General features: G+C 44.3%; 1 protein-coding gene and 1 long non-coding RNA gene across 4 annotated transcripts in view; one reads left to right on the top strand and one right to left on the bottom strand.

Moving 5' to 3' along the window:
- The window catches only part of LOC129711092 (zinc finger CCHC domain-containing protein 2-like), a 76,235-nt gene extending 74,496 nt beyond the window's left edge, over nt 1-1,739 (bottom strand). For 2 of the 3 annotated variants that reach the window (XM_055658483.1, XM_055658492.1), the window contains exon 1: nt 772-1,738. In XM_055658483.1, coding sequence (XP_055514458.1) covers nt 772-1,461 — 690 coding nt within the window. In that variant the 5' untranslated portion in view covers nt 1,462-1,738. Of the gene's footprint in view, nt 1-771 lie in introns of all 3 variants that reach the window. The other variant, XM_055658501.1, reaches the window with a different exon arrangement.
- Nucleotides 1,414-14,528, top strand: LOC129711108 (uncharacterized). The gene is made up of 2 exons (XR_008725779.1): nt 1,414-1,552; nt 13,710-14,528. It is a non-coding gene; the product is annotated as an uncharacterized LOC129711108 (long non-coding RNA).
- The last annotated feature ends 284 nt before the right edge of the window (nt 14,529-14,812 follow it).

The raw sequence follows: 14,812 nt of genomic DNA, 5'->3' as shown, positions 1-14,812 counted from the left end.
CCTCCTACTCCTCCCACTCCCACTTGGTCCCCGCCCCAACCCGTTGCCAATTGTTCGCCTGCGCCCACCCAGCCGAGCGACGCACCCAGGCGGCGACCGGGGGGGGGGCGATTGTGAATGCGAGATAGAGGCAACAGCGACAAATGATAATTCATTCACTCAGATATAAAATACATCTCTCACCCCGTCGCTCCTCCCGCCACAACAAGCGCAGAGAGAACGTGTCGGAAGGAACTGCAGATGCTGGTTTACGCAGAAGATAGACACAAAATGTGGAGTATCGCAGTGGGCCAGGGAGCATCTCTGGAGAGAAGGAATGGGTTATGTTTCGGGTCGACACACCCTTCTTATTAAAGAAGAATGTCTTGATCCGAAACGTCATCCATGCCTTCGAGAGAGAGGGAGAGATGCTGCCTGTCCCGTTGAATTCATAAGCAACAGCAGCAAAATCAGGCCATTTGGCCCCTCAAATCTACTCCGCCATTCATTCGTGGCTGATCTATATTTCCCTCCCAACCCCATTCTCCTGCCTTCTCCCCAATAACCCCTGACACCCGTACTAATCAAGAACCTATCTATCTATCTACCTCTGATTTAAAAATATCCATTGACTTGGATTAGTGCACCGTTCCTCCAGCATGTAGTGTCCGGCATATCAAGCGCAGAGAGAACGCGGCCCGGTCAGTGACGGCGGGCAACGCGGTCGGGCTCGGGCTCGCCGGTTACCTGGCGCGCGCGCACCCCTCGCGCCGCGCCGCGGGTTCCATTTACCTTGGCGACGGTGTTCTGGAACTTGCGGCCGTTGGCGGCGGCCCCCCCGCGCCGTCTCTGCTGCAGGCCGGCCAGCTGCTCGCGCAGCGTCTCCTTCTGGTGGAAGGAGAAGGCCGGGTGGTTGGACGCCATGGTGAGCAGCAGCAGGAACTCCTGAACGCCGCGCTCCGTCAGCTGTAGCCCGTAGTTGCGGATGACCGAGTCGATGCGGCCGAGGGCTCGGGCCAGCACGGCGGCCGCCTCCCGGTTCTCCGAGCCCAGGAGAGCCAGCGAGACCACCAGCTTGCTACGCACCACCTCGTCCGTAACGTCGCCGATGGTGGCCAGGTCGGCGGCGTTGTTGGCGCGGATCTCCGAGTCCCGCAGTGAGTGGTAGTCCTTGCGAGCCAGATCCTCCAGGCAGCTGCCGAGGAAGCGCAGTTCCAGCGGGTGGCACAAGTCCAGGAGGCCGCAGCAGAACTCTAGTCTCTGGGCCGATGTGAGGGCCGAGCCGAACCACTCGTACACCGCCTCCTTCTGCGGCGGCGGCGGCATAGCGGGGTCCGCTCTCACCCCCTCGTCGTCGTCGTCGTTATCCTCGTCCTTCTCTTCTTCGTCGTCCTCCTCCTCCTCCTCCTCCTCCTCGTCGTCCTCCTCCTCCTCCTCCTCCTCCTCGGGATCGGGCAGCTTCATCAGCACCTTCATCTTCATCAAGTTAAAGCGATGTCCACCACCCAAGAGAAAAATATACAAGACACAAACAGTTCGTTAATTAACTGGAAGCATCCACTCCACACACTCAGTACGTCTCAGTCACGGTTTGATTTTTTTTTTTTTCTCAACCCCTCTCTCCGATCAGCAACGGAGCGCCGATTGAAGTGAAAGTCTCTGCCTCGGCCCCAGCTGTCAATCACCCGCGCCCCACCACGCCTGTCAATCACTGGCGGCGGCCACGCCCGGTGCCGCCATGCCCCGCCCCTTCCTCACCCGGTCCATGGGGCAAGTTGCTCCGAGCCGATCCTCTCAGGTCCCACTTGCCAATTACCCACACCCACCACCAAAGATTATAGAGGACCACAGCCTCCTTCAGGCAGTTCCATCCCGCTGCTAAAAGGAATGTTCCTCACTCCCTGGCCGTACTCCGGTCAGAGGTCTCTCGCTTCTAACCGGACATCAGTCGGGAGAGAGGATTCAATCACGAAAGTTGGCACCACATATCCCCAGGACTATTTTTTGAATTGTCTTATTTTTTTAGTATATAGTTATATTTTTATAATAATTTAAAAAAAAAATGTTTTAACCTATATTGAAACATAGATAAAAGGAACAGGAATGGCCATTTGTCTCCTTGAGCCTACATTGTCATTTAGTACAATCATGTTAATCATAGCCTGAGTCCATGTTTCTGCACACTGCCCATATTCCTTGATGCTTTTGTACCTAGAAAATGTGTCTGCCTCTTGTATGTACAGTGAATTGGCCACCACAACCCTCTGAATAAATTGCACACGCAAAGTGAATATATTACTCCTCACCTCAGTCGTAAATTCCCCAGAAATTGTGACCCCTAATTCAATGCACACCAGGCAGTGGAGACATTTTTCTGCAGCATAATACTGTCAGAATTTTGTAACTTTCAATTAGATTTATTTTTATTCATGATTCATAAATACAATCTAGTAGGCTGCTCCTGCAGTCAACCCCCTTTCAATGAAAGCCAACGTACCATCTGCCTTGATTGTTTGCTGTAACTGCACGTTTGCTTTCTCTCTATTGGCCTACTTCAATAACAAATTTATCTGCAACTTTTTCCAAAGGGAAAAACCTCAACCAGTCTATCGAGATAAGCAAAGCTCCTCTTCCCCAAAATAATTTTAATATTTCTCTTATGCATATGCTCTAAAGAGTTCAAATCTATCCTGAAAGCAGTGGCTGAACCAGTGTTTTGTAAAGGTTCATTACAATTTACTGGTTCATGTACCTGTCTATTTAAAAATAATGCAATCGAATGCAGTGTCAATGAACTAGGTTTAGGTTTATTATTATCATGTGTATCAAGGTACAATGAAACGTTTTGATTTGCATGCTATTCAATTAAATCAGAATACTGCACTTAATTACAATCAAACCAAACATTTACATAGGTGAAATTGTGAAAGGTGAAAGATACAGAGTACAGAATATAGTTCTCAGCATTGTAACAACTCCAGAGTCAAATATCCACAAAAGGTGTTCAAACACTACCCTAGCTTATCCACAAATACCCCCAAATCTCTGCTTTCTTGGACCTTTCAGAGCCATGAGCCACTTTCTCGGTCAGAGGAAAAGAGTAGGGTCGACTTCCTCATGGAATGGCTCTTGCCCATGCAACAATGGCTACCTGTCAGAACAAGAAATGCGGTGTTCAGGATTCTTTCAGTCTGACTACCTTCCTCTCTTCCTTGGGGAGAAAGCATATGATGAGGTGTCTGGATAGCATTAATACCCTAGAATATAATTTTGCTTTAAGTTTCCTTCAAATAAACATAATCATTGTGGAAAAAGATGAAACTGAATCTCCATGGATGGCACAGGGATAAAGCCTGCTTTCAATAAAACAAAAGGACAAAAGAAGGGGTAGAAAATATAATTAAATAATAGTTTTTTCTTGATTTAGTGATTGCTTTTGGCTACAGCACAAGTTATTATTTTGGAAGGTTAGTCATGTTATTGTTTCAGTTTCAATTCCAATGAAATGGAAACCAGGAGTGGAGCAAAATATCTGAAACCAATGTATGAACACAGTTGAACTGCTGTTTGTCATTTTTTGTTGTTTTATTGTTTTTATTGTTAGTGAGCTTGCAGACTTGTATCTAAAATGCAAGTGTGCAGGCTCACTAACACTTGGCATCCTGTCTTTGCTGATTCAGGAAAAGTTATCTAACTAACCTCATCCTGGCATAAAGTCACAACACTTCAAATACATATCCATGTTCTTTTTAAATGTGAAGAGCACTTCAGCCTCAACTATCCTAGAACGTAGTGAGCTCTAGTTCCCAAAGTGAAAAATATTTTCCTCATCTTTCTCATGTTGTTCTTGGGTAGACCTTTGGGTTGAGGATAACTGGAAATACTGTGGTATGAAAGTTGCTTGAATTATTCTAGTCATAGTCATACAGCGCAGAAACAGTCCTTTTGGACCAACTCGCCATGCTGAACAAGATGACCCATCTAACCTAGTCCCATTTACATAGAAAATAGAACAATACAGCACAGGAACCCTATGGCAGCCTGCAATGTTAGTGCTGAACATGATGTCACGTTCAACTGATCTAATTTGCCTGTACATGATCCCACTATTCCCTGCACTTCCATGTGCCTATCTAAAAGCCTCATAAACTCCACTATAATATCTGACTCCACCACTACCCTTAGCAATTCTAAGTCCCCATTACTCTCTGTGTAAAAAAACTTGCCCCGCACATCCTCTTTAAACTTGCCCCTCTCACCTTATAGCTATGCTAGTGTTGGATGTTTCCACCCTGGGGAAAATGATTCTGACTGCCTATCCTATCTATGCTTCTCATAATTTTATATGCTTCTATCAAGTCTCCCCTCAACGCTGACATTCCAGAGAAAACAATCCGTCGATCCAACCTCTCCCTGTAGCTGAAACCCTCTAATCTAGGCATCATTCTGGTAAATCTTCTCTGCACCCTCTCCTGTGATGAGGTGTCCGGAAATGCAGTCAATTCTACAAATGTGGCCTAACCAAAGTCCTGTAGAGCTGCATCATGACTTCCTGACTCTTATATTCAATGTCCCTAGCAATGAAGGCAAGCATACCATACGCCGTCTTTACCACCCTACTACTTGTGCTGCCACCTTCAGTGAGCAATGAATTTGGACTCCAAGATCCCTCTGCATATTACTGCATTTTAGGGTCTTGCCCTTAACTGTATACTTTCCCCTTACATTCAACCTCCCAGTGAAACACCTCATACTTGCTCAGGTTAAATTCCATCTGCAATTTCTCTGCTCATTTCTGCAGCTGACCTGTATCCCGCTGTATCTTCTGATAGGTTTCCTCACTGTCTGCAACTCCTCTAATTTTGGTGTCATCAGCAAATGTACTCACCAACCCATCTACATTTATGTCCAGGTCATCTATGTATATCACAAATAGCAAAGATCCCACCATAGATCCCTGTGCATCTCCATGGGTCACCACATAACTCCAGCCAGGATATCTACCTTCTCCCACAATGCCCTGCCTGCTATGAATAAGCCAGTTCTGAATCCATTCAACCAACTCCTCATGAATCCCACACTAAAATTCATGTACACAACATCCACTGCCCTACCTTCATCAATCTCCATCACCTCAAAAAAAACAATCAAGTTAGTAAGGCATGACCTGCCACATACATTCTTAATTAGCCCATTCTCTTCCAAATTAGAGTAAATCCTACCTCGAAGAATTCTCTCCAATAGTTTCCCTACCAGTGTAATTAGGCACACTGACCTATAGTTCTTGATTCACTCTACTTCCCTTCTTAAACAAAGAAACAACATTGGCCACTCTGCAGACACAAAATGTTGGAGTAACTCAGTGGGCCAAGCAATATCTTTGGAGAAAATGGATAGGTCATGAGTGATAGGAGCAGAATTGGGCCATTCAGCCCATCAATTCAATGATGGCTGATCTATCTCTCACTCCTAACCCCATTCTGCCTTCTCCCCATAACCCCTGACACCCATACTAATCAAGAATGTATGCCTTAAAAATATCCATGAACTTGGTCTCCACAGCCTTCTGTGGCAAAGAATTCCACAGGTTCACTACCCTCTGACTAAATAAATCCTTCCTCATCTCCTTCCTAAAGGAACGTCCGTTAATTCTAGGCTATGACCGCTAGTCCTTGACTCTCGCACTTGTGGAAATATCCTCTCCACATCCATTCTATCCAAGGATAGGTAACGTTTCAGATCGGAACCCTTTTTCAGACTGATTGTAGAAGAGAGAGTGGGGAAAAAAAACTAGAAGTGAAAGAAGCAGGATAAATCGGACTGATAGACAAATGATTGCATAGAGACAGGTGTGAGCCCAAGAGGGATACATAGTTGTGAACTGTGAAGCTAGTTAACAGACTTTTATGGGGGTGGAGGGGAGAACTGGTGCAACGTCAGCCAAGGATCAGCGGAAGGGAGTGGCTGGAAAACATAAGGAGGGGGAAGTGAGGTGTTTGTAGAGGTACTTGATATTGGAGAATTCAATATTCATACAATTGGATTGTAAACTACCCAAGTGAAATATAAGGTGCTGTTCCTCATTGCATGTGGTCTCACTCTGGCAATGGAGGAGGCCCAGGACAGAAAGGTCAGTAGGGAAATGGGAAGGGGAGTTAAAATGGCAAGCAACAGGGAGATCCGTTCGAGTGCGAGTGTTTGGTAAAATGGTTGCCGAGTCTGCGCTTGATCTCGCCAATATATAGGAGACTACATCATGTACAGCAGATTCAGTAGATGAGGTTAGGGAAGGTGCATGTGAACCTTTAATACCACCCTATCAACTTGTGACACCACTTTCAGTGAACTATGTATCTGTACTCCTAGATTCCTCTGCTCTACACACTCCCCAGGGCCCTACCATTCACTGTGAAGGTCCTGCCCTGGTTAGACTTCTCAAAATGCAACACCTTGCACTTATCTGCATTAAACTCCATTAACTGTTCTTCAGCCCACTTTCCCTGCTGATCAAGATTCTAGCGTGATTTTTGATAACCATCTTCTTTGTCTACGATACCATTGCATTTGCAAAGTTACTAATTATGTCTTGTACTTTCTCAGCCAAATCATTGATATAAATCACAAACAGCAATGGGCCTGTACCAATCTCTGAGGCACATCATTAGTCACAGGCTTCCAGTCCAAAAACAACCTTTCACCGCCACTCTCTGCTTCCTTCCTGAAGATAATTATGTATCCTGTTATTTAGCTCTCCCTGGATCTCATGCGATCTAACCTTCCAGAGAAGCTTATCATGAGGAACCTCTTCAAAGGCCTTGCTGGTCCATATAGACAGTCTACGTATTTAGCCTCATCAACGAAATCCTCAGACTCACCACTCTCTGTGAGAAAAAGTGTTTCCTCGTCTCCGTTCTAAATGGCTTACTCCTTATTCTTAATCTGCCTGTCTAACCAAATTTATATAAAGGTTATCCCACAGAATCCTCTCCAGTAACTTGCCCGCCACAGATGTTAGGCTCACTAGTTTGCAGTTCCTGGACTTTTCATTGCAGCCTTAAATAGAGGCAAAACACTTGGCACTCTCCAGTCATCTGGCACATGCCCGTGTCTAACGATGATTCATATATCTCAGCCAAGAGTCCTGAAATTGCTTCTTTAGCTTCCATTGTGTCCTCTGATATAACTGATCAGGATTGGGTGATTTATCTACCCTCATCTATCCTTAGGATGTCCAGCACCTCCTCGACTGTTGTACAGACTGTCCACAAATTCCATAGTATTCATGTCTTTTTCCCCAGTAAAAGCAAAGGAAAAATGCTCATTGAGAACCTTGACAATCTCGTGCAGCTCTGCTCATAAATGACCACTTTGGGTTCTGAATGATTCTATTTCCAATAAAGTTATCCTTGTTCCCTTGATGTCTTAATCTCTTTGAATTTTCCTTATTTTTACCTGACAAGGCTATTACTTGTCTCTGTTTTGCCCTCCTGATTTCCCTTCACCAGAATGCTCCTCAGTCCCCTGAACTACTCCAGTGTCACACTTGATCACAGCTGCCTATACCTGGCCTATGCCTCTTCTTTCTTGACTAAAGTCTCAATTTCTCTTGTCATCCTTGCATTATTACTCCCACCTACCTTGCCCTTCACTTTAATAAGAACACTTTTAAAAGCATCCTACTTTCCAGACATCACTTTGTCATGTTTTATATGGGATTCATACATTCTGCCCTAAGTGGAGCAGAAGATGCTTCATGGGGTGGTTGGTTGGGTAGCAAATAACCATTTCAAAAAAAATTTCCACTGACATGTAATTATTTAGCTTATCCCTGCTGATCGTCTTGAATAACAATACGGCAATTGCTATCCTTGTTTCTTTGATTGTTTCTTTAACCAATATTACCAACCACTGATTACATTCCCCTCTCCATTTCATCAGAAACCCCCCAAATCAGGAAGGTTAAACTGCCAATCCCGCTTGGCATTAGGCTACATTTCCATAAGAGTTAAATTACATTTCCACATGTTCACATACATTATATTTCAGTATGTTCGGAAGATGCCATGCTCACTGAACTTGCGTTTAGGTGCAGACAATTAAGCACAGCCAGACTCAGTTTTAATCTATTTTCTCACATTTGTTTGTTGTACCTTCCAAACACTTTTACTAACATGAAAATCAAAAGACAAGTAAAATATTAAATAAAAACAAAATGATGGAAAAACTCAGCAAGTCAGGCAGCAGCTATGAAAAAAAGAAATAAAGTACTGGAGTAACTCAGTGGGTCAGGCAGCATCCCTGGAGAACATGGATATGCGATGTTTTGGATCAGGACCCTTCTTCAGCTATGGAAAGAGAGTTTTTACATATCATTAAATGTTCCAGTTCTTTACTGCCTTTTTAGTTTAGTTAGGTTTTGAGATACAGTGTGGAAACAAGCCCTTCTGCCCACCGAGCCCGTTCCGACTAATGATCACCCGTACGCTAGCTCTCTCCTACACCCTAGGGACAATTAACCTCCAATCTTGCACATCTTTGGCATGTGGGAGGAAACTAGAGCACCTGAAAGAAACCCACGCAGTTACAGGGAGAATGTAGCAATGTTACAAAATTTTGAGGATTTTAAAAATCAAGTCTGTAATTTATCTCATCGGATAAAGCATAAAAATAAGTTTCATTTGACACCTAATTCGCTTTCACATCTTCAGTATTAAAAAAGGTATGGCCATTTTCATACTAGGAAATTAGCATCTTGTTCCCTATTGCTTTTATATTGACTTAACACAAACGCTGTGATCGAGGACAGCCAAAGGCCCATAACATTCTTAAAAATTAACAGAACTGAATGAAATGTCAGTTATTATAGATTGAAGCATTCTGAAAAATATAAAACATCTTACTTGGATGACCTGAAATTAAAGCATATAATTAGTTAGTTACCTAATTGTAGCTAATTACAAAATTGACCGTTGTGACGGAAATAGTAATAAACACCCAGACTGCCTTGAAATTCAAAAATGTGATATTCTCAAGATCAGAACTTTAATATTATTGTATTATATGCTGTAAGTCCGCAACTGATAGGTAAATATATTACAATTTCTAGCAATAGACCAAGTCTTTATGGAGAAGATCAGTTGCTAGCTGGTACATTGGCATATCATAATCAGTAGCATCATCATACTCCTCAGATTGTAACCAATAAGCAACTCTGTACACCTTGTTTTTCCTCAACTTTTCAATTTTGGCATTGTAAACTACAAGTTTTTGCTCTTCAAACCACGCATGACATGCCTTTCTGCCCACTACTTTCCCATTAAGAATGTCTTGTAGATTCCATTTCTTAAGAAAAGGATAATTTTTTTAAATAGCCTAAGTATCCAAATAACAAACTAATCCCATTCACACAAGAATTTACAATATAACATGATTTTTAAATCTCACTGTCACGAACATATGCCAGATGGAGGGAATTTAATGTTTAATTCCCATAAATTAATCTAGAAACATCCACTTTCAATATAATCAAAATTATTATTTTTTGCACAATAAATGTGGCTAAAGCTGTTGTGTCTATCTATCTATCTATCTATCTATCTATCTATCTATCTATCTATCTATCTATCTATCTATCTATCTATCTATCTATCTATCTATCTATCTATTAAAAGTCTGTGGCTGCCGCCTGCCGTCCGGCTGCCAGCTGCCTTTCTTCCTTTTGATTCGCTGCTCCTTCCTGTCAGCTTCCAACACACTTCGAAACAAAGTTGCAAGACAGAAACACTGAACTTTTCACTGCTGCAGCAGGCAGGGGAGGTGCCATTGGATTTTTTTTTAAAGAGGCAGGACAGTGCTGGAATCTTACTTTTGAGAACGGCTTCAGTTCCATTGGAGGAGACGGGTGCATGGTGCAATATTGGGTTGGGGGATCACACCATTGGGGGAGCAGACCCAACGGGTCTGCACTTGGTCTAGTATATATTTAAAACTCTGGCCCCATCCGACCGACTGCCGACCGGCGCCTTCCTGCCTTTCGATTCGTGCCCGATACTCGCAGATGTCCAATCGGAATGGCCGATGCTCGCAGATGTCCAATCGGAATGGATTCATTTGCATGTACGGCTGCCGGCTGGATTTCTTCCTTTGATTCATTGCCACGCCCAATCCAGACGCTCAATCTCCGAGATATTTTCCATTTCGGTAGAGATTTCGCTTATCTTTCTAAGTATCCGCTCCTCATTTCATTTCGTCGTGTTGAAGTACACGTTTTTAATCAAATCCTTCTCCCCCCCCCCCTCCACACCCAAGTATTTCAAAAATAAACAGGCTTCTCCATTTACATGTCAGCTTCCAACACACTTCGAAACAAAGTTGCAAGACAGGAACATTCTGAACTTTTCACTGCTGCAGCAGGCAGGGGAGGTGCCATGATTTTTTTTTAAAGAGGCAGGGCAGTGCTGGAATCTTACTTTTGAGAACGGCTTCAGTTCCATTGGAGGAGACGGGTGCATGGTGGAATACTGGGTTGGGGGATCACACCATTGGGGGAGCAGACCCAGGTCTGCACTTGGTCTAGTTTAGTATAAAAATATTGATTATGGATGGACAATAACACAAAATATAGACGTTTTAGATGCTCTTATGACATGATTGTCCAAAAAAAAAGACAATTTTAATCATCTTGTGAGTGGGTGATTCTGGAATGCGATCGATTTGAACGTTGCATTTACAGTGAATTTGAACCCCATATCAGCAGGAAAGACACAGGCGAATCTTATGGGGCCCAAATAACATTTTTGCAACGTAAAATTAGATTAAAGTCACCCCAAGAAGCAAGATTATATGTAAAATACATGATTTACCCCTTGTTTTGTCCTGTTAATACGATCCGTCACGCTGTAGGCGTTGAGGCCGTTCAAAGTCGCTGTTTATTTTGACCAAACTATTCAATTGTCCAGCGATTAAAAAAAAAAAAACGGGAACGGAAGTCCGATTGATTTTACTTCATCGACTCACAGCCCGAGGAAATCCCTCTCCAACAAGCAGTACAAACCTGCATTTTAATCCACCCCCAAAGGCGCCAAAGTCGCACACACGGCCAGTGGCAGAACTGCAGCGCCGCTGAAGGTAGGTTTTGTAACATCACTAGAGAATGTACAAACTCCATACAGACAGCACCATAGTCAGGATCGAATGCAGATCTCTGTAAGGCAGCTACTCTACTGCTGCGCCACTGTGCAACCCATTAATCTATGTTGAATCTATGTTGAGCTTCCATCATGCTACCAAGCCAATTTAAACCCTCCGTGGCAGTGTCAACAAATCTGCCTATCAGATGTTTGTTCCTGGCCGTGTTGAAACACAACCCATTGGGCTATACATGTCCCAACATCCAATAAACACAATTCTGATGTCTCATGTAATGTATGTTCATTGCATTCTGCTTCCAAAATTTGGTTCCAATGAAGACAATGCCAAAAAATAGAGAGAGAAGAGTGTTTTCTTCTGAACAGAGTAAAGAGAAGAAAGACTAAAAAGTAATGAATACAATTATGTGGGCCTTACCTAGGAAGGAGTTATTTGCCTAATGAGAGGGATATAACATCAATAGAGATGGATTGAGAGCACATGGTAAAAGCATCAGTGAGGTCATGTTAAAAAACCTTTTCACAGAGCAGTAGGAATGCCTGAAATGGTAGAGGCAGCATCTCACTTTAAGAGTACTTGGGATGTGCACTTAAAAGCATTCATGCTTGTGGACATTGTGCTGGAAGATTAGATTTGGTTGGGTAATTCTTATTGATAACCACAGACACAAAAGCGAAAAGTGGCTTCCTTCTGAATCAAATGAATTATCTATGATTTCATAACTCCAGGTTGTAAACCACAGGTTCAGGTCAAATGCCAACTTTAGAGAAATAAATCTATTGGAGAGGATTCATTGGGATAGGATTTACTACCATTTGAAAAATAATGGGTTAATTAGGGACAGTCAGCATGGGTTTGTATCTGGCAGGTCATGTCTTGCTAAATTGAATTTTTTGAGGAGAGGACATAGAGTCATTAAGTAATACAGTGTGGAAACAGGCCCTTCGGCCCAACTCACCCACACCAGCCAACACTGTCCCAGCTACACTAGTCCCATTTGATTGCACTTGGTCCATAACCCTCCAAAATTGTCCTGTCCATGTAAATGTCCAACTGTTACTCAAACAGATAGTCCCAGCCTCAACTACCTCCCCTGGCAGCTTGTTCCATACACCCACCACACTCTGTGTGAAAAAGTTACTCCTCGGATTTCTATTAAATCGTTTCCCCTTCACCTTGATTCTATGTCATCTGGTCTTCGATTCCGCTACTCTGGGCAAGAGACTATGCATTTCCCCAATCTATCCCTCTCATGATTTTGTACACCTCTACAAGATCACCCCTCATCCTCCTGCACTCCAAGTAATAAAGACCCAGCCTACTCAACCTCTCCTTATAGTAAATCGTAGAGAGCTCGGAGAAAAGACGGGGAAGAGCCATGGGGGAGAGTACGGTATTATGGGGAGGGCAGGAGCCAGCGATGGGGACCAGAGGGGAAAGGGTTGGGGGTGCGATGGGGACTCACAGCGGGCACTGGTCGATTTGCTGGTCATTCTCCGCCAGGAGTCTCCGCTTTCCGGTTGGCGACATCGGCGCCATCTCCAACTCCGCACTGACTGTTCTGGGTTGGGCCATCCAGAGCATCCCGCAGCTGCAGTAAAGACGCAGGGGTGGGAGAGAGAGCTTGGGGTGTGCATGGGCAGGGGGAGGTTTGTGAGGGGTGTGTGGAAGGGAGGGGTGTGTGGGATGGAGGGATGTGTGGGGGGGAGGTTGGGGTGTGGGTGGGAGGGGTGTGTGGGCAGGGGCAAGAGAGCTCGGAGAAAAGACGGGGAAAGAGCCATGGGGGGTGTGTGAGGTATTATGGGGGAGGGGGGCAGGAGCCAGCGAGGGGGACCAGATGGGAAGGGGTTGGTGGTGGTGCGATGGGGACTCACAGCGGGTGCTAGTCGCTTCGCTGGCCGCTTTGCTGATTGTTCTCCTTTGAACGGCTCGCGGACTCAATCAGCACGGCTCGCGGACCCAATCAGCACGGCTTGCGGACTCAATCAGCATGGCTTGGGGGCTCAGCCCCGCCTCCAGGGTTTTATTCTCCTTGCCCCGCATGGTGCGGAAGGGGCGTTACCTTCATGGTGACTGACAGGCGAGAAGACCAATCTGCTGATCTCACGATTTTCTAAACCTTCATATTTTTGTAATCTTCCACCGATCGGAAAAAAACTTGAGGCGCTTGGAGCAGAGAAGAACGGTCAGTAAGGTGGCGAAAAAATCCTAGCGATATAGGTACCATTTTTGCGCAAATTTAAAAACCACACAAACCGGAAGAGGACAAGATGAGAGTTTTAGTAATAGGATAGAGATAGATAGATAGATAGATAGATAGATAGATAGATAGATAGATAGATAGATAGATAGATAGATAGATAGATAGATAGATAGATAGATAGATAGATATAGAAGAAGATAGATAGTGAAGAAGATAGATAGTGTAGATTGGTTTATGCATGAAAGCCTCCTGTATGATTCATACTAACACCCACTTCCTACACTAGTCAGCCATGGAAGCGGTCACGATGTACTAACAACCAACGACCTGCTGTACCGTTATAATATGGGTACTGATTAAAGATGATCGTTAACTACAGATTGTGGACTTTGACTATTTACATGGTGTCAGAAGTGGAATTCGAACCCACGCCTCCAATCGAAGCTGACCAGCGCTCCCACCTTGACATTTTTCAACCTGAAGCATATCCCGGAGAAACATAACATACAGAAACGATTTCAAACCACTTAAACCATTACTACTGGGCCAAGTCATTCGTTTGCAAACTTCCATGGGACATTCCCATTTGGGTTGCGTTGTTGGCCTGGCTGAAGAACCACGATCTTACCTTGTTGACTTTGATGGCACCCTGTACCATCAGAGCCGCCAACACTTGCTAGCTTTGAAGGAGCCACGTCCACCACCAGCCGATCCTTATGCTCCACCTCTATTATTTCAGCCATCTGCTGCCGCCACCAGTTCCAGCATGTCCCTGACCCCACCACGACTGGCGGCTATGACTAACCACAATACTACCTCTCCTGCATGCTCCCCCTGTCGGTCACCACGGATGTCCCCTGCTGCTTTCTCACTTCCGGGTTCACCACCTCCTTTTAATCTTTCTGGCGAAGGGGGAGAGGGCTTGGTAGACCGCCTGACAGATACGACGAGTATGTTTGAATTCTTGCTATATGTGTGTTTACGATATTCACTCTTTACGGGGAAGGATGTAGATTGGTTTATGCATGAAAGCCAATCATAGTAGAATAGCATCACTAACCCCACCCTATTGTATGATTCATACTAACACCCACTTCCTACACTAGTCAGTCTTGGAAGCGGTCACGATGTACTAACAACCAACGACCTGCTGTACCGTTATAATATCGGTACTGATTAAAGATGATCTTGAACTACAGATTGTGGACTTTGACTATTTACAGATAGATATGGAAAAACCTGGACGGAAATGTAGATCGGTTGGTTATTAGGTTAGCAGATGACATCTGAATTGCAGGGATGGTGGACTGTGAGGATGACTTTCAAAGAACACAACAGGATATAGATCAGCTATGGAAATGGAAGAAGAAATGGCAGATGAAGTTTAATCCGATCAAGAGTGAGGTGTTGCATTTTGGGGGATGATAGGATATTGAGGGTTATGAATTCTGTGCACGCAGACAAGGAATGGTCTAGACATTA

Source organism: Leucoraja erinacea, chromosome 2 (genome assembly GCF_028641065.1).
Source record: "Leucoraja erinacea ecotype New England chromosome 2, Leri_hhj_1, whole genome shotgun sequence".
Lineage (NCBI taxonomy): Eukaryota > Metazoa > Chordata > Chondrichthyes > Rajiformes > Rajidae > Leucoraja > Leucoraja erinaceus.
Note: the sequence above shows the minus strand (reverse complement) of the source record. Positions and strands in the feature narration are given on the sequence as shown.